Genomic DNA, 20431 nt, shown 5'->3' with positions numbered 1-20431 from the left:
GGAATAGTGGTTTTCATATGCACAAGTAGTAAAAACCATGTTTTATGAACTATAAACTATTTTTTACAAAAATAATAATAATAATAATATATAATTTGGTTTAAGAAAAAAATATCAAACCATACATTTTACATTTACTCTTCTGTTGAGAAATTGGTGAATTTACTTATAAGTAAAGATAAAATTTAAAATTTAAAAATTGACACTTTAAAATGATATTAATATATGCTAATTTTAATTAAATCATACAAAATATGAAAAACTACTACTTTTCTTAATTTAAACTTTCTTTTTCTTTTCAAAAGATGAATGTGAGGAAATGACATTTCTTTTCCATTTTTTTTTTAAAGTCTACGTGGAATATTATTTTGATAATTTACGTCATAATAATATTATAACTATGCTATCAGTCCAAGAATGTTAGGATCAACTAAATTTTAATAAGTAAATCATGTCTCAATGCAACGACGTCCCTAATAATTTTGTTCCTTCTCGCTTTTATTTTTCTGAAGGATCAATTTTGATTTTCTTTACTATACAAAATTATGTTAAAATATCATACCTAGTTTATATTTTCAAAATAAAAAGATAATTAAGAGATAAGATCAGGATAAATCTAACTATAATCCTAAAATTTACAAAGTGAAAATATCATTCACAGAGTTCTCTCTCAATACAAAATGAGCTCTTAAAAGTTACCATTCCCTATGTACAATTTACGTGACACACTTTTCTTTTCCAAAAAAGAATTCATTTTTTTACATTTACAAACAATTTAACTTCATAAAGTGAATTACAAACACACTAATATCTAAAGCTTGTTTTAGACCACAAATTTCAAAAGTCTCAAACTCCCTACTCACAAATGTGTTAAATTCCGTTGCCTACCAAACTACGCATAAATTGGGATTTATGAGTCCTATTGTTTATTTATCTTTATGGATAGTTGGTTCTTTTAGATGACATCATTACTATTCACAACTTTTTAAGCATTTTAAAGGGCCTCAAACTTTACTATATTTATCAAATTGAATGTGGCAACCTAAGTAATAAAAGAATAAAGTAGGGCTAAATATTTGACCAAAAAAAAAAAAAAAGAAGTTATGGTACATATTTCACTTACAAAAAGTTGAACAAATTAAAGAGGCCATGCATAATATTACAAATATTTTTTGGAAGTATTTTGATTTATTTAGAACATACTGTGATATATCATTCAATAAATGACAAGTACAAGGGTAGATTTGAAAGAGAAAATCCTTTTATTTAGCAAGCACACAACTAAATGATTGAGATCCACCTAAGGACTACAAAATCTTTGCATTGTCCCTTATTACATATAGTAACTAGATATGTCTCAATTCGTAGCTAATCAAACAGTCACTTAAAATAGGACAGATAATTTTATTTATATACTTATCTAATTAAATACCAACAACAACATAGATAGTGAAATTTCACAAAGTGGAGAATGAAGAGGGTAGAGTGTACGTAGACCTTACTCTTATCTTGAGAAGTAGAGAGATCATTTCCGAAATACTCTCGAATCAAGAAAAAACAAGACAAAAAAGATCAGATAAGAATAAGAAATTCAAAACAGTATGAATATGAAAATAACGCAAACTATATTTAATTAATTACCGTGTCGTAAAATAGAAGGATTAAATATAGTATTTATATTGAGATGCAAAAGCCAAATGCAACGAATGAGATATTATGTAGATAGCGGTTGATTCCCTTTGTGGGGGCCAGCTAAACTCAAAGCTGACCACCCACACACGCACCCACTTATATATTCGTCTCTCTGTATCTCTTTGTTGTTCTCTCTTCTTCTCTAGGGGCAGCTCCCACTGAACTCGAACCCCCACCCCCCTGAACCCTAGCTCCACCCACCCCTTGTTTCCTCCTTATCGGTAAGTCCTTATATTTTCTATTTTCAATCTCTGATTTCATCAATTTCCACTCGATCTTTACTCTAATTTCGTTAAAACAGATAATTACTATGTACCTTTTGTGTAGTTGGAGACGGTAAATTAATGTAAGCTCGTGGATGCTATTGTGATTTTTGTGACTATTAGTGAGAAGTTTTTTTTAATCTCAGTAAATAGTTTTATATATAAGCAGAATTTTACGAGCCCTAATTCTTGTGTGCTACAGTTGGTTATTGTTCAATTTTTTGATTTCAACAATTTCCAGTGGATCATTAAAGAACTGATATTTCGTTAACATGTGAATCATACATCTAAAACTACCTGATAAAAGAAATGATACATCTAAAACTGGATAATTCTAGCTCAGGAATTCGTGAATTACACGGTACTGCGGTTGGAGAGTGTAAAAGGATGTAGCTTGTGGATCTATAGAGTTCGTGGAAAGGAACTGAAATTTTGTTTAAAAAGAGGTAAACATGTGAATGATAATTGATACACCTAAAAATGGATAATTCTAGCTCAGGAATTACTATGTACCTTTGTTTTCCGGTTGCGTAGCTGAGGAATTCTAGCTGATTAGGATTGGATCATGAGTTAAGCTAACTGAGAATTTGATTTAAACCTTTGGATGACTTCGTGTAGATTCATTTAAACAGCGTTTGACACCGGAGTGGTGTTTAGAAATGAAAATTTTGATTTAGGTCACAAATTTGAACCTTGCGCCAAGTGAACTAAGGAGTCGTTTGGTAGTTGGTTAGAGTTACGCAGGCATTAGTAATAGATTGATTAGTTATGAGGGAATCTATACATTATTTTATGCAGGGATTAGTTTTGTAGCATTTGCTTATTCATGTATTAGTTATTCCATCTTCTATCCTGCATAAAATAATACATAGATTCTCTCATAACCTATACATCTACTAGTTATGCGGGTTTCTAAATTGTAAACCAAACACCGTATTAGGTGTGTTGAATTTTATACATAGCAAAAAAATGATACGAAACACGATATTACTCATGCAGAATTTAATACATGAATAACTTAGCTCTTAACCAGCTACCAAACGACCTTAAGTGTGGTATTTAAGTGGAGAAGGTTAAAAGGTTGGGCCCATCATCCCCGAGTTTCGAAGTCTGTGGTTGGCCCAAAGGGTTGGCCCTAGACCGATTTCTCGTTCATAAGAAAAAGGCCAAACAGAGAAAGCTCAATAGTGGTTCTCTTTGGTTGGGTTTGTTACCTAGATGATTGTTCCTCTTCCTTCCTTTTTTATTAGTTAATTTGACCATGTGAATTTGCAGGTGGTTGCAATGTCGACTCCAGCTAGAAAGAGGTTGATGAGGGATTTCAAGAGGTTGCAGCAGGACCCTCCTGCTGGTATTAGTGGTGCACCTCAAGACAACAACATTATGCTTTGGAATGCCGTGATATTTGGGTGAGTAAAATGCGCCAAATATGTGTTTGATGTCGGTTTCTGGCAGTTGTTTTCGTATGGTTTGAATAATCTACTTTCTCGTTTCTCTTCGTTTTGGTGTAACCTGCAGTCCTGATGACACTCCTTGGGATGGTGGTGAGTTATCCTTGCATTCGGTCGTTAGTGCAGAGTGGCAGAAGAATGTTACAGGCTTAAAGCGTAGTAGTTGGCGCACATCCACTGTTTCTGTTTTTGTTGTCTATACAATTCAATGCTGTTTAAATATCTCAGTCTCTCTTTTCTGTGATCTGAAATTAATCATTTTGGAGATTCTCTCCCCTCGTCCCTCCCGAACACTCCTACTGAAAGAAAAAGTAGTGATGAATGTTATGAATCATCAGAAGGAGGTGATGCATATTCTAGTGTTGTAAATGGTTGAATCCTTTCTTTGATTTTCCAGCCAAGCATTCCCAGTCATGGTTTTTCCACGTCACTTTTTGTCATCTCCTGTCAGTGTATTACTCTATGCCTAAAAGTAAAGACTGTTGGTGTTAGCAAGTACTTCCTCTCTTCCTCTTGTTTTTTTTTTTTTTTTTTTTTTTTAACTTTTGCCATCTTTTGACATAATATGAATTGTTTTTTTCCCTTTCAAATGCCTTAGTTTTTACATGAATTACCTAGTCCGCTTGTAACTTTACTATTTGAGAACATCAGGTACGTTCAAGTTGACTCTTCAATTCTCTGAGGATTACCCCAATAAGCCACCAACAGTGCGGTTTGTTTCTCGCATGTTCCATCCTAATAGTAAGTTGGTGTTTAAGATTTGAATTTTGTTCGGTAAATCAGAGAATAGGAACAGACAATTTTAAGTCTGGAAATTTCCTTTTGGTTTTCCAGTTTATGCAGATGGAAGTATATGTTTGGATATTCTTCAAAATCAATGGAGTCCAATATATGATGTTGCAGCTATACTTACATCCATTCAGGTACAGAGCTGTAATTGATTTTTAGATGTCACACTCTTTCAGTTATTCTTGCTTTTGTCCTGACCTTTATGCTAAAGCCAATGGTTGAAAGCATCGCTAAATGAAAATGATGTTTTGCAAAGTAGTAGCTTCTTGTCCCTCATTCCATAGAGTCAGAGATATCATCCTTGTGATAGCTTGACTTCCCTTTGTTTTAGTTTTGAGCTACATAGTTACATTTGCTTTTTACATTGCGCATTTGCCCTCTGAATCTGTTTATTTATGATGATGAAGCAATTGTTAAGAAATCAGATCGAAGTGATTGCAAAAGATTGCTTTGGTCGGGGAATCTTCGAGAGGACTGTTGTGTCTCGAGCATTTTTGCCTAGAGCAGGGTTTGTATTTCTAGATTGTCTAGAAATGTAAGGCCATGGTCCAAAGACTCATTCGGACAAAATATTATCACATGGTCAACTATCTTCCCCCCTCCATGTGTTATCAATTTGGAGCGTGGGCTCTTCATGTATTGATAATTAGAATTGAGGAGATAGAATGATAGAGTCGTTCCATTGTGTACATTGGAGTGTATGAATCTCTGTATTGACCTTCCATCTCTTCATGCTCCTTGTCAGCTCAATACAGACATTCATCGACAGCTCAAATAGACATTTAAAACCAAAGTAGTTTGAAGAGAAACACCGACCACTACATGGAAAAGTTAGTTTCTGAAACTTTTACGCAAAAGGAGTGTGTTTACCATGAAAAAGCTTCTTCTCTTGTTCCATGATTCCATCAAGGGTTAACATTTGGAACACTGGGATAACTCAACTTTTCTTAGTGGAAGTTATATGAAATGAGATTTTTAAGGAAGCGGGGGTAAACACATCATGGGTGCAAACTTAACAAATCTATATGGGGCAATCCCCTTCATGTTATTGATGGCTATCACAAGTAAGGCATCATGAGTCTAAACATGTTGGCTTGGAGCCTCTTAATGTGAGAGACATGGTGAAAAGGATGATATAATCATTGATCATATTGCACATTGATGTTATTGATAGCTAATCCTTTGGCTCAAGAAAGTTAAGCTACTCTCTGCGTCCCATTTTATGTAACACTTTCTTCGGTAGTCTGTCAAAAACAGAATGGGACATATTTCTTTTATAGCTAATCCTTTGTCTTGGAGCCTATTATTTTACTCTTGAAGACATGACTTGTTGGCTTCCATTTGATGTAAAAGTTCATTCTTTTATAAGGAGAGAAAATGAAAAGGCATGTGGAACTCTCATTCCCACTTATTTAGAAGGATAAAATTGCTACTTTTTATATATTTGGCTTACATGTCAATGTACTAAATAATTTCTAAAATTCATGCCTAGTCAATTACCTTCATTATAAAATGGAACGGAGGAATTATAGTTTTTAAACGACATGCTTAAGAATAGAAGTGTGTTAAGAGTCTGTTGCTGTCTTTGGTTAGGAAAGCAGTTTACAAACTACAAGATCCACCGAACCAAATATTTTTATATGGAGGATATATATATATATATATGAAAACTACTAGAATTTTAACGAATATTAAGTTTTGAATATATAATTTTTAAAGTATAATGAGTTCAATACTAAGGACCTGAAAGGTTGAACCCAACAAATTTATGGCTTGCATATTGTCGAACCTTTGGTGTATTTTCTTGGTTGATAATAGATATGTTAACTGTTTTAAAAAAAAAAAAATATCTTGGCCAGCCTATCGGGAAGTGTCATTGGAATATGACTTGCATATTGTTGGGTTGATGCATATTACCTTCCTGATGTTCAAGCTTGTGTTTATGGATGCTTGTCATGTGTATATTGACTATGATGCTTCATCATTGTCTCTGATTAAATATTGTTTGAAACTCATGATAATGTCGAGCATTGCGGCTGTGAATTTATCTTGATAAGGCACAAGAGAAATTTCTTGAGGTGATAAGTTTTTTATGTCACTGGGAGGATAAAATCTTTCTAGGGGCTATTGTTTAATTCGTCTTGTTTAGAAAGGATATATACTTAGTGTACATGTTTGATACATGCCAGATCCATGTTGATGGGAATCGTAATATATGTGATCTTAGATAGAATTCATACCTTGAAATAGTGTCTCCTATGGGGTCACTGTTAGTATTTTTCATTGGAATGTGGATGGATTGTTATGTAAGAGCTATTCAATACCTGACTATGTTAGTAATGTGGTCACTAGAGTCTTGTGTCTTTTCAAAATTGATTTTTCAATAAAAATAAAAAAATTCAAAAATTACTTTTTTCTTTTAGATTAACAACGTCCAAGTGAAAAAATGTTGGAACTGACTTCACATTGATTGTTTGTTGACTGAAAAGGGTAGTGGCTTGACCCAAGTTGTAATAAAATGTATAAAGCTTAATCATCTAATTAAATTATGTTCTAGATGAGGGAGACCCAATTTATATTGGCCTGAAGCTTCTCTATAAATACAGACCAACTTCCCTTAGCTATTGTAAGGAAAACCCTAAGCATATTGTGCTTCCTTTAATACATAGTTAAGGTGGTGTGATAACTCATCTGTGTTAGTTCTCCCAGTATTGAGAGAGCGTGCTAATTAGTGGTTGTGCAAGTTCCCGCTTAGTTTTCGATTGCTACAGCTGCCGGATCATGGAGAGAAACGGTATGTTTGTTTAACCTTAACGTAAGATTATGGTCGTAGTTGTGTCAGTCACTCCTATGATCGTAAAATAAATTTCGTACAAGTTATGATCAGGTGCAAGTAATATTCTGCATGAAGATGTTTACTTAATCCCTAACTTTTGGTGTTTGACTTAGCAAGATTCCCACCCGCTATCCACCCAAAAAAAAAAAAAAAAAAAAAAAAACCGGGGGGGGGGAATTGGGTGTGATGTTGGTGCGTGGATATAGATTGTTTCATGACAAGTACATCTGACAATGAGATGATCGATCTCTTGTGTATATTTGGATGTTGACTAGTTTATAGTTGATCTTGGCTGAGTAAAAAGGGTATTAGACCTATGTCTTAATGAATGAAATTCAAGGCACAGATGCCCAAGCAGAAGTAGAATTGTTATTACATGGATGATAACGATTCTTGATGGAAGCTTTGTGTCAAGCAATTGTTGCTTAAATAACCTTAAGTGAGGAGCATGATCTAAAGTTCTCTACTCCTTAGTTTTAAGCATTTTAGCTCTGCTGTAATGCAGCAAGGAAATGGTGCTGTTGGTATTTGTTAAGGAAATGGTAGCGTCATAAAGATCCTGCTTGGAATTTGTTTTTTTTGAAACTGGTAACTGTAAGAATTTGTTAATTAATTTGACTGTTCCTTGCTGGGGAAATGGAAAGGAGACGGGGTGATAGTAGCCCTGGATTATCCGTAAAGCGAGTATAGAGAGTTAAGCTGAGATGTTTACTACATCCTTCTGGGAACATACATGCAGAGGAGTATGAAGACTTGAATAAAACTATGGCTTTTTTGTACTTACCCACTAATAAAAAAATTATAAAAAACTATGAGTTTCTTGTTTGCGAATGACTGACACTCCAATTATTGCAGTCATTGTTGTGTGATCCAAACCCCAATTCACCTGCAAATTCTGAAGCAGCTCGGATGTTCAGTGAGAATAAAAGGGATTACAACCGCAGAGTTAGAGAAATTGTGGAGCAGAGCTGGACGGCAGACTAATTATATGGAAGAAAGACGTCATTGCCGACCTCAAATCCGGAGCACCATGGCTCATCTATGTTACATTTACGGATTGAAACCTCTTTGAAATTTGATTTTATGATGGAACACATTTGTTTTGGTCCTAGTATTCTGTCTTGGTGCTATTTGCCTAATTGTCATTTGCTACATTGCTTTGACAAGCTCCTGTAATATATGGATGTGCGTTTTGGTTTAGAAATGCAAGGAACTTCCCATACCGCAAGGGAATTGGTTTTCATATATTTTGCTATCCTTTGAAATTTTGAGGTTCTACTTGATCGAGTAGCACTGTTTATCATCGTAGAGTGAAAGAGGCAATGACCCTCTATTGGTATGTAATCATTCAAAATATAAGCTTTACGATATTCAGCTTTTCACTGCAAAGATGTTTCTACCGATGAGCTATTGCTTATACTCTATGCATCTTCAGTCCAGCGGTAGGATATTTAAGGGAAGGTAAGAGAGAAGCTTTAATTAACTGTGTAAATATCACAGTACTCTGCAGTCTTTATTCGGAAAAGGGTAAACAAATAATGCCCCTAACGTGCTGGAATGGCTTAAATTTGCTCCCATTCCACCTATTGAATACCAGTTGTACTTAAAGGGCTCGTTTGGTTGGGAAATGACTTATCCCGGGATAACTAATCCAGGGATAAGTTATTTCGGGATTAGTTATTCCATCCTCAATGTGGGATAAAATAAGGCTACAATCCCAGGATAACTAATCCCGGGATAAGTTATTCCGGATTTTTATTCCAACCAAACATGGGATAAGGAGGCACTAAAATTTTATCTCAGGACTATTTTTGCTTATTCTTCACACCAAACGACCCAAGGGTTTAAAATGCCTCTCCTTAAAGGACAATTTGCGTCACTAGGTAGGAGGGGTATTTTTAACCGTTAAGGACAATTGGTATCAAATATGTGGGACTTCGAGGGGCATTTTAATTCGAAATGAAGGTTAAGGGCAAGTTAGGTTTAAAGGGCTAATAATAATGCCCCTGGGGTATTGGAAATGACTTAAAATCACATGTCCATCCCATTCGTGTTATTCAGAACGATCATCTCAGAGTGGAGGCTGCGCTTCACAATAGGAGCAGAGGTGAATCATATTTCACTTGTCCAAGAGGTGATATTTCTTCTGACAAAAAGAAATAAAGTAACATCATATATAGCAGTAATGGAAGATTTCTGCATGTAACGGGGCACTATCACTACACTTGAGGGTTTTGGGTAGCAGGATTCAGAGCCAGACACAAATTCAAGCAACCATTCGTTGATTTCATGCTAATTTTACAAATATGAAAACCGCTTAATGTGGAAAAAAAAATTTCAAAGTATAGGAGTCAAAGATGCCCAGGATATCACTTAGATCTTGAATCAAAAGCGAATTCAATATACTGTAATCCAGATGACAATATCACAATCTCTATAGATAACAATTACTTCCAAGTAGTATTCAACTGCAAGAGCATATATGCTGTTGAATAAAAAGAACACACTGTACGTCTTGCATGAATGAATTCCAATACGAATGAATCGACGGGACGGCTGTATAATGGCTTCGGTAAAATAAAAAAATAAAAAAGAAGAAACAAACAAATACACCAAAATACAATATTTTGGAATGCACACTCCAGATTCAAACACTTCCACCTTGGCAACTGATATGAGTTTAAAAAGGATAAATTTCCTGCCAAAAACTTCAGGTGCTAATCACTTCAGTTTGTGCAGCATCCTGCATAAGTATTTTATAGCAGTCAGTACAATTAAAATGCAATAGGTAGAAGTATGCAACTGGGAAAAATCAACCTATGAGACAAGGCTTCTATAGCTCGATCACTAGAAATACAACTTATCAAAATTAAAAACCATTTTTTGCCCCTTACCACATTTTCTTTCTCTTCTTCGAGAACTTTCTCTGAAGTGCAGACATTAACAGGCCCTGTAAAAGAAGAAAAAATTAGTAACTAAAGTTTTGCTCAAACAGCTGAATGATTTTTAACAAGGACACTCATAACTACCTTCCCCTTGAGCAGCTCTCTTTCCCTGTCTTTTCACCTTATCCTTATTTACTTCTGGCTTAAGAGGTTTTTGAAGTTTCTCTTTTGTGGTATGACCTCCAGTTTTTGGTGATGTAGATTTCACAGTTGCAGCAGTTTTGTTTACAGAATTCCGGGTCCTAGATGCGCTTCCAATCCTTGAAGACTTCTCCTTGATTGTTGGTTTTTTCACTTGTTTTGTTTCGGAAGAATCTTTGTTCAAGACTTTGGGTTGCAGCCCCTCCGTGTTCGCAATAGAGGAAGAGCTATGTACGTCATCATCAGACGAGCGTGACCCATCTTTAGGCACATGAGAGCAAGTCGCAGAAACTTGCAACTGCTCAGTATTTTGTAGAATATTATAGCTGGCTAACAATTGTTTCGCAGGCTCCTCAAGTTCAGAAACTTGCAACTTATGTCTTTGCACATAAGATTTCAGCTCATCTCTCAGACGTTGAAGAGGCTGAAATGAAAGCAGAAAAGAGGTAAGTATTTTCAATCATGTTGGCTCAATTATCCAACTACAAAAGCCAAATTGTTTCTGGAAACTGAGATTTTCTAACCCACACTGCAATGCAAGAAAGGTGAGCAATGAGCTTACTAAGTGAAATCAACAATCTGATTTTAAATATTAGTATATAGTTTTCTCCAAACCAAGGAAAAGGGAAACTAATGGAATAGTGAAAGTAGCACCAAGTCACTACCAAATCTTCAGAAATTGTACTGTAATTGAAAGGCAGATCAACTAAAGGTGTCACCACAAGAATACTTCCATAAGCTCATGATTTTTCAATGAAGTGGTAAAAGTCATGTGGGAGAAGATACAATATCATACCTCAGAGCCAGCCTCCAAACCAAGTTTGAAAAAACCAAGGGAAATTGAATGCTTAGCAGCGGATTCAGAAAGCTTGATCAGTGATAGCCAATAGGAAGCTGAGGATATAAGGTCATATTTCTTTCTACTTAAGGACTTTGAAACATTTGGAAGTGGTGTATCCGGTTTTCCTTGGTTAGTAGCAGATCTCTTTGCTCTAGTCTCAGAAATGGGAGTTCTAGGGCCAAGTGGTCTAGAAGCCGGGCTGGCAATTGACTTGGAGGGAACAGACAGCCTTCTTGGAGGCTTTGCTGATTTTTCCTTACTAGAGAGAGGAAGAGCAGCAACGCTCTTACTCACACTTGATGCAGGTCTTCTCCTGAAATACAGAGAATAATGTAAGTACAGAATGAAGGGACAAATAGTTAGGCTTAACAATTGAAATAAAAATAAGAAAACTAAGTTTTTCTTTCTGTAATCAGAATTAATTTTATTGGAGGAGTTCTTTGATTCTAGAGTCTAGACCATAAACTATGCAGTTCTCACAGGCAGAATATGCAATGGCTCTTAGAGAATATGCCTCATTTCTTGTTACAAGTACCAAAATGCATACAACAAGTTTTTATTATGTTCTAGTCCCTATAATGAAGTGCAGAAACTTCCGCGGACTAAAAGGGAAGGTGTGCTTAATACATCACAACCAGCCAAGTAAGAGGTAAGCAGACAGTAGCCATATCAATAAAACAGAAAATTAAAAATTTCAACCACGAATTGTCGTTCAATATTTTCTCAGAGATGAAACATCTATTGATCCTGTAAGCCACATATCGTTCAGCAAAAAATTCTCGTAGCAAGTTTCAGTACTAATGAAATAGGAAAATTCACAAAACAGGTGATCAAGGTTGAAAACTCTTCACTGTATAATATTATAAGCCAAACAGCAAACACTCAATCAGTGGATCAACAAGATTTCACCTCATTTCAATCGGCAAAAAAGGTTCTACATACAACTTCATCGATTTTTTTTTTTTTTTTTTTTTTTTTTTTTTTATATTTCCAAACAGTAACATATATCAAGTGACATAAATGATATCCTAACAGTTAAAAGTTAAACCCGACGGAAACAGAAAAAAAATCCACTCAACGATATATCGGCATACAGCGCAATTTCAATCCAAAATTCATCTAACATATACACCATAGATACAAGTGTATCTATAATCTAATCAGTCCATACGTATATCAGATATCTATTTTTTTTTTTTTTAAATACGGATTTTACGAGACAAAGAGAGATCAAATACCTTGCAGAAGCCGAAGAGTTGGATGAATCAGTCAGAGGCGGCTTCTCCTCCTTCGATTTAGAAGCCGATCGCAACGGATACCGCAAAAGCTTTGTTGATGATTGCTTAGCCTTTCCTGCAAAACGAAAAAAATTCAAAGACATACACATAAAATACAGAATCTCAATCATAGATTTTGCGATAAAAAAGCACAGAGAATTTTGATACCTGAAAGAGAAGATTGATCTTTAGCGGAATCCTCCATGATGAATTCTAGGGTTTGAATAGATGAAATTATGATATGTGAAGATGAATGAAATGGAAGTGATGAAATTGTTGCTTATATACAGTGTTCGAGCGGGAAATGTGACAACTGCTTTAAAATCAAATAAAAAGTCGAGAATATTAGAACGGCTCTTTGGGCTGGGCCCGTCTTGTGGGCCCAACACAGACTTTCTATTTTGGGTTTTCAAATTTTGAACGACTCCTTTACCGTTAATCCAGATTGCTGGCACGATGAGTTGGCTGATCTACTGTTTTGGTCAAAATTCACAAACATAATCCACAAGTAGATTACATACATAATTACACATAACCATGATTATTTAAAATAATAGTAATCTACTTACTAATATTTTTAACGGAACAATCATGATAGTATACATTAACTTTAAGCGAGTTCGGGGATTGATAAGCGATCAACATTTAGTTAAGGTCTTAAATGGAAAAAAGAGAAGTTGGTGGGTACGTATATGCATTAAGCCTTTTATTTTTAACGGAACGACGACTTTTTAGGGTGCATTTGTTTTAGGACTTCACTTGCGGATAATGGTGTTTCAACTTACAAATTAAGGTTTGTTTGTGAAATTGAAAACATAAATTAGAACTTTAATTTCAAGCAGAGGTTGTGGTTTGAAGGTTGTATTGGACAATACCTTTATTCCGAAATTATATTTTAAGTTCTTTGTTGTTATGTTTTTCATTTTTATTTTATTTGGATAGCTAAAATGAATAGTTTTGGAAACTAAATTGGTTACAGACAAATATTTCTTCCAAAACATTAAATAGTCGGAAGAAATATTCTTGACATTTAAGTGCTCAATGAGAAGTAAAAGTAAGTAAGTAACCAACATGTCATGAAAGACACGTTGAAAACACACCTTGTATATATTAGTGATTAATAATGATCTATAAAACACCATGTTAGATGTCCTAGAAATTGCATGTTCTTTACTACAGGACACCTATGTTCACTTGCTTTGTATTGTCATCGGATGATGTCACACTGAATCATGTCGACATTTCATTCGAAACTGAATCGTTAGAGAGGAATTATTAAGCTGTATAATTTTATTAGATCAGTAAGACCAATCGGTCAGCACTTCTCCTCTCTCAACTGATCAAACGTCTTCTACTTTTTTAGACGTGATGATCTACGCGATCTTTAGCCAGTTGTCCCTTTTGGGATATCTGTTTAGTAAATGATCTTTTTTTTTTATTCCTCTTGTAACTTGTAGATCTTTTAGACCACGATATAAACATTCATTTTGACCAAACTGAAAATCTTATTAAAAAAAAAAGCTACTCCTACATTCTAAAAATTTGTACCGTCTCTTTATACAACATAGTTCCTTGAGAAAAAACAGCGGAAACAAGTACTTAATAAACTGGTCACTGGCCACTGTTCTCAATCTTACGCTCTGGATTTGGCAATAACTAAACTGGAAGTTGATATTTGAAGATTAGGTGGCACTGTAGTCTCATCTGAATGGCCTGAAATGCAGAGATTGCCATGATCATCCTGCTCCCAATAAACCTCGACCATAAGGCCTCGAGGATTCTCTGTGGAAATTGTGCCAGGGATCTCCACGTACTTTGATCCTAGAGGTACCTGTATTGCAATTGTAATGCAAATCAATAGAGTTTGTCTTTCATCTTTTTTTGTTTAGTGGATAAGTGAAAACTTCCCGATAATGTAAAAACCAATTATACTGTCAGTGTGTATGAGTTAAATCCATAAGATAAATATAATTCCCAAGTAGTGCACCTACTTGGAGAGTAGTTCCTGATGGTAAAATCAGCGTCTTGATAGTTTCCTCAGATGCAGCAACCTCTAGCTCTGCCTTCTTTGCAATGTTCAAAAACACTTCTTCTAGCGTTGTAAGACCGATTTGAATACTTAATATGCCAAACTCCGTTTTTCTATTATCTAGCTCCGCAAAGAAATTCTGATACAAAATGTGCAAATAAATCAGTGAAACATAGTATTGAGTGATCAAAATACATGCTACATTTGTCTAGAGCAACCTCGCAGAGGTACTTACTTCGAGTAGCTTCTCCTTCTCATGAGGGATAATAAAAGTCAAGAAGGATTTATCTTCATCCTTTGGTGCAACATCTATATGCTGTAAAACAAATAATTCAGTCGAGCACTTGTTTAATTTATTAATTGAATATATAATCTTTAAAAGCTTTATTACTAGAAAGCACCTGACTGAAGAATTTTTTGACAGCCTCGTGATGCTTGATGCCTATTGTATTTGCCATTGCATTTATGTCAATAGCAACTTTACTGAAGCTAATTTTAGCAATAAATCCAGCTCCAAATCGAGACTTGAGCAAGGTTGATGTTCCAACACAACGAAGTCTACCCTTTGCCATAATTCCAATGCGATCTGATAAAATATCAGCTTCCTCCATAGAATGTGTCGTTAGAACAATAGAACGCCCTTGCTTTGCAGCCTCAATTACACTCCAGATATGCCTCCGAGTTACAGGATCCATACCTGTTGTCTACAAGTTGCAATGAATTTACTTCAGGATCGAAGAAACAAAACATTGATAATTATACTAGACTAAAGCTTATTAAAAATTGCATACTGGTTCATCTAAAAAGAGAAGTTTCGGATCTCCAATCAATGCTATTCCTAAACTGAGGCGACGTTTCATTCCACCACTATAGCTACCTGCTCTCACTTTGGCAACATCATCAAGTTTCACATCAGCCAACAATTTTTTAGCTTCCTGCCATTCAAGTAAATCGAGAAGTTCTCAGTGAGAAATCATAGCCACTTCTTCAATCAAAGAGTCAATGGAAAATTGTGGCAATCTATTTAGGATGAAAATATATGCTGTATGACTTATGAATATAAGCCAGTGAAGTCACAAATATTTACTGATCTTTTTGAAGTTGGGGATAAGCCTTTGATGGTGGCGAAGAGTTCAAGGTGCTCTTGTCCAGATAATGCATCCCAAAGTGTGTCGAACTGCAGCATGACCACACAAAGTCAATGAAATAAAAACCAAGCCAAGAAGGAGTGCAAAACTTGTTAGCAGATTCCGGTAAGTTACCTGTGAGCAGACACCAATCAGCTTTCTTATGTTGGATATACCAACCGAACTTCGAACAGAGTTTCCATAGATCAGTGCTGTCAGAAAGCAACTTATATAAGTTAAGCAATTCATCTCAATCAAAAGAGAACACATTCTAACTTGAAACTTTTCAAAAGGAAAGCTATTACCATTTCCACGAGTGACTGGAGTTATACCAGTCAAGCAACTAATTACAGTTGTTTTTCCAGCTCCATTTGGTCCCAGGAGACAGAACAATTGATCCTTCTCAAGATTTAACCAGAGTCCCTGAGTAAAAAGTGATCATCTTATGATTTAACCATGGACCCTGAATAAAAACTGCACCTTTCATTGCAACATATTTTCATTAAATGTTACGATGAAAAATGGGAAATTGGCAAAAGTTGTTCCTATGCTGTCTTAATAATGTAGCATTCAGGGAAGCAGACTACAGAAACGGAGGGTAAAATGTCTGATGAGAACCGTATGTGGATGATGCCTTCACTTATATCAAGTGCGGATGCTGAATGGTAGAATTTAGACAATATGCATCTTATATCACGTCAAGGGAAAGAGATGCACAAAAACCAACTATCGTTCTACAAAGTCGACTGAGGAAGTCCAATATCTGATGATTTATTGATGCGATGAAGAAATTCTCATTTTCTCATTCAATTTAGCCAAATACTACTTCGTAGAAAAGGAGCGTCAGGAAATTCACCTGGACAGCCTTATAAGGTTTCTTAATCTTGCATCTACAGTAGCAACAGAGAAGGCAGCAAGAATGGCAACTAAAGTTAATTGTCCTAGAATACATCTTATAAAGGTCTTGTAGCTGCACAGCAACATTAGGATCAACATTCCCTTCCTTCGCTGCTTGTTTCACCCTATTTTCCTCATCAAGAACATCTTCATCATCTTGAGTAAAATTGTCATTTGGAGGCGCAGAACCAGAACCGCAACATGGAGCATTTTCTGAATTTTTAGAGAAGATGAAATCTGGTACTTACTGAAGGATGTCAATATAACGACTGAGGAAATAAGACTAATAAGTGAAATAGTAGTACCTTTAAACTTTTCTTCACCTCTTCCTGTCCAATATCCAGGTTTCAAAAAATAATAAAAGGGTTTTCTTACGCCTGCTGAGTTCGGTATGATATTGTCAAGGTAGATAGCCAAAACAAGCCACAGGAAGAATGTTGCAACGAGCCATCGATAATAATGGAGCTAGCAGGTCATAAAGAATAGTTCCGGAAATGGTCAAACAACAAGATTTTAGAAAGGAAGAGGGTAATAAGCTTTAACATGCATTTTATGTTCTCTTATCATCTCGAATACATGGAGAGTTGGATTTCAAAAAAGACCAACAATTGAAGACAATAGATTATTTTCCAACAAAACCAAAAAGAAACACTAAAATTAAAACTTGACCATACGATTGAATAGCAGTATGCCTCGTCATCAATGTCACACTGGGATAGCCTACTCCAGCTAATCCCGTCATGGTCTGCTGCAAATAATAACAGATTTAGACCTCCTGAAAAGGGATTAGGCGGAAACAACGACCAAATTGTTCTTCTATAGCTGGTTTTATGGTTTGTGTCACTATATAGAGCCGCTGAAAATGTCTGCAAGAGAATGAAAAAAATTTGTTACAAGATTCATTTACGAGTTCTGAAAGTTTATATCTGGGAATTGACTTGCCTGAGTCACACAACCAATTACAAATATGGCAAAGCTAGCCGTTGTAGTCGAAGCAGACTTGCGAATAAAGTTTGATATTAAGAAGGCAAAACCAACCTAGCACATCAGGATGCAACATGCTTTCAGTCCTGACGCTGCAACAGTGGCTATACTAGTAGATTATATTGATATCTTTATAATCCAAACGGAACTCACCATGTTTAATTGGAAAAGAAAGAACAAAAGTAGAACAATCAAAAAGCTGTTTTTCAAGAAAAGATGAAGTTGAAACATCATTCCAAAAAGAACTATGAGGAGTGATGAAAGGAATGTCATAATTCCCTCCCATATAAGCCATGAGCACCAATAAGCTGAGTCAAAAAGTCCCATCACAGTCATTGCCTGTATATCAAATTGGAAATCAGAAAAGTTGAATATAATATAAAATCAAAGATTCTCACAAATACAGGTTAATTACCTGTCGAAGTTTGAGCTCCTTCTCGAGAACCATTGAGCTAATCTGGAATACGAAACCGAATATAGAGATTGCATAGAAGAAGATTGGACTAAAAATAGCAACAAAAGCAAATTTTTGAAATGAATCTCCAGCTTCAGGATCTTCTATTACAGGATGCGCAAATTCCTTGAGACCAACATTCCAGCGGAACTTTGAATCTGTGAAAGAAGGATGCAATCTTAAAGATTTTTAAGAATTTATTAAAGATCGTTTTTGTAAAGGGGAACTACTATCTTATACTACCTCCAAGCAAGGACCTCGCAATTTCTCGAGATGCAGCTAATTGAAGGGGAAGTTGGAATTTGAAAGTTGGATCTTCAGGTATCCTTGGAACTTGAATGTATGTAGAAGTATTTGTTACTACACCATAACTTACAACTGTGGCATTTCGTTCCACGAAATGCAAAGCTCCTGGGGTACGCATTGGATCACTGAGAAGCCAATTGTTCAAATCATCTTTTGTCCCAAATGACTTGACCTGAAAGATAAAAAAAATTAGTGGCTGCAGTATACTCAATGAGCAACTTGAAGATCAAAGAGGTACCCCAAATTCTTAAATTGATAAAGAAAAAGAGCAATGATTTGGCTACATTTATTCGAAGACCTGAGTGCTCTACATCGCTAATCAAATTCTATGCACTCCACATTTGCATTTAAATTCAATATACATTATCCTGATAAAATGCAACGCCTGCCACAGTATCTTTTATGATAGCAAACAAAATGAATTTTACTGAGATGGAAATAACACTTATATTGTGCTTCAATAACAAAAACTGATCAGTTCCTTGTCTATTCTTATTTAGAGAAACTGAGGAAGCATATTAAGTTATATATTTCAATTAGATTCTTCATCTTACACCAAAAAACCAAAGGAGGAAGACATTAGTACTTTACTATGTGAATGTTCTATGCTTTGCTCTCAAAGCATCTCATGTTTCTCTCTTTACATGTAACCTACCTTATAGAAGCGAGATTGTGCTACAATACCTTATAGCTGGCATAATAAACTTATGAATTTTTAATTCCAACAATTTGATATACCAAATTTAGAGGATGAGCCTGAGCAAATGAGATACTGGCTTCTATAAGAGGGAACGATCGTTGTCATGCAACTGAGCAGTATTCATCTAATTAGAAATTTCACAGGGACTCCCCTAAAATGCTGCCGGACTCATGTCGGATTCTTCGAAAATACACTACTTTTGAAGGATCTGACACACCCGTTAACATTTTTGAAGAGTCCGAACAACATAGCTCTCCCCTACCCCCACACTAGCCGGAACTCTTCATGTATGGTGTACAATCTTTTCTTTTTATATCAAATTTGACTGTTGTGAAGAAATAAAGTTAATTTTTTGGTGGTACAAAAAATCCTAGGTATTTAGTAAGGGATCTAGAGTAGTCTAGTGTAGGACCTTGGATAATTATCTTAAAGAAAAATCTAGATATTCTAGAGTGGTGGTAGAAGATAAAGTTTACTAGATTTTTCTTGTAGATGTATCTAGAATAATTTCTAGAACCATCCCTACACAAGTATAAATAGGGGTGGCCTTAGTCATTTGTAATCAACCCAATACAAATCCAATTCATAGCCAATTCAAGAAAGTCTTCTTCAACCAAATTCTCCTTTTTCATAGCTTCCTCTTCTTTAGTTGAATCTTCCGATCTTAGTTAACGGTCTTGGGCTAGTAGAAAATTTCCCCGATTTACTTTTCTTCTGCTATATTTCTCTACAACTGTAACCACTTGGTCATTTTGACCAGAAAATCAAGCTATTGAAGGGATATAATGATCATTAATTGGCATAAAAGCAAGCAAATTACAGCCTTCAAAAGCAAAAAAAAGGTAAATGGAAAACCTCAACACAGATAGTAAAATAACATTTATACCTTGGTAGAAGGAATAGGTCGACCTGGATTATTAACCAGAATTCCAGAAACAATGGATTCAATTCTTTTGTTACCACTGCCACTCCACACAAAGTCATAACACGGACGTTTAATAAAGAACTTGTGCTCACATGGCGGTATTGCAGGATTAGTAAGAGGCTGAGGATCATTAACTGCACCGATGGCTGAAGGATGTTTAGAGCGAAAATCCATAGCCTTTTGGATTCCTAATAAGAGTCCCAAGAAGAATAGCGAAGAGAATAACTGAAGAAATGTGGCTCTTTTGCTTCTCATTGATAGTAAGAAATTCTTTTTCAGTAAAGCAATTGTTTGTTGCCAAAACAGAGAAAATCCACTTTGCAACTCCATTGCCATTTCTCTCGAAATGACTCTGTTTTTACTAAGCGTTTTTGCTTTTGCTACACTTATACACTAGGGAATTCAAGAAACAAGAGTTCTTTTTTTTTTTTTTGGGGGATGTTTTGGGTTAAAATATGGCCATGGTGAAGTTATCAAAGGCAATGGCTAGTCATTTATTCCTTCTTTCTCTGGGGAAACCAACATGCTTTTCTTTCATAACCGTTAAAATACTTGCGCCATTTTCACATATGGAAAGACTATTCTGCCCTTAGGAGAAATACTAGTATATAGTTTGCTCCTGTCCAATAAAAATAACAAGTGATGAGAAAAGGATACTATATACTCCCTCCGTCCCAATTTATTTGAAGGTTGATCAGTTTGGGAGTCAAACATGTCTTTCTTTGACTGCAATTTTCTCCAAATATTTTCATATATTGTGAATAGTATTAATTA

General features: G+C 35.4%; 3 protein-coding genes across 4 annotated transcripts; 1 reads left to right on the top strand and 2 right to left on the bottom strand.

The window, feature by feature from the left end:
- Nucleotides 1-1771: 1771 nt before the first annotated feature.
- On the top strand, nucleotides 1772-8276 carry LOC132052412 (ubiquitin-conjugating enzyme E2 2). Its single transcript, XM_059443933.1, has 6 exons — nucleotides 1772-1913; nucleotides 3231-3364; nucleotides 3474-3499; nucleotides 4058-4147; nucleotides 4241-4329; nucleotides 7887-8276. The coding sequence occupies exons 2-6, from the start codon at nucleotides 3240-3242 to the stop codon at nucleotides 8013-8015; spliced, it is 459 nt and encodes a 152-aa protein (XP_059299916.1). The 5' UTR covers nucleotides 1772-1913; nucleotides 3231-3239; the 3' UTR covers nucleotides 8016-8276.
- A 1135-nt stretch (nucleotides 8277-9411) lies between these two features.
- Nucleotides 9412-12540, bottom strand: LOC132052411 (uncharacterized). The gene is made up of 6 exons (XM_059443932.1): nucleotides 12404-12540; nucleotides 12197-12311; nucleotides 10914-11271; nucleotides 10061-10541; nucleotides 9926-9981; nucleotides 9412-9774 (listed from the first exon to the last, which is right to left on the bottom strand). The coding sequence occupies exons 1-6, from the start codon at nucleotides 12438-12440 to the stop codon at nucleotides 9742-9744; spliced, it is 1080 nt and encodes a 359-aa protein (XP_059299915.1). The 5' UTR covers nucleotides 12441-12540; the 3' UTR covers nucleotides 9412-9741.
- A 1180-nt stretch (nucleotides 12541-13720) lies between these two features.
- LOC132052410 (ABC transporter A family member 2-like) lies at nucleotides 13721-20180 on the bottom strand. 2 transcript variants are annotated; one of them, XM_059443931.1, is made up of 16 exons: nucleotides 19619-20180; nucleotides 17970-18204; nucleotides 17688-17884; nucleotides 17426-17611; nucleotides 17196-17326; nucleotides 16963-17104; nucleotides 16594-16753; nucleotides 16248-16501; nucleotides 15697-15814; nucleotides 15527-15603; nucleotides 15352-15441; nucleotides 15056-15199; nucleotides 14666-14968; nucleotides 14500-14580; nucleotides 14227-14403; nucleotides 13721-14066 (listed from the first exon to the last, which is right to left on the bottom strand). In XM_059443931.1, the coding sequence occupies exons 1-16, from the start codon at nucleotides 19991-19993 to the stop codon at nucleotides 13869-13871; spliced, it is 2868 nt and encodes a 955-aa protein (XP_059299914.1). In that variant the 5' UTR covers nucleotides 19994-20180; the 3' UTR covers nucleotides 13721-13868. The 2 variants fall into 2 exon arrangements, with proteins under 2 accessions (XP_059299914.1, XP_059299913.1); XM_059443930.1 differs by having other exon boundaries at nucleotides 16963-17154; nucleotides 17231-17326; nucleotides 19619-20179.
- Nucleotides 20181-20431: the final 251 nt, after the last annotated feature.

This window comes from Lycium ferocissimum, chromosome 4 (assembly GCF_029784015.1).
Source record: "Lycium ferocissimum isolate CSIRO_LF1 chromosome 4, AGI_CSIRO_Lferr_CH_V1, whole genome shotgun sequence".
NCBI classification, from domain to species: Eukaryota; Viridiplantae; Streptophyta; class Magnoliopsida; order Solanales; family Solanaceae; genus Lycium; species Lycium ferocissimum.
This window is presented reverse-complemented; position numbering and strand designations above follow the sequence as displayed.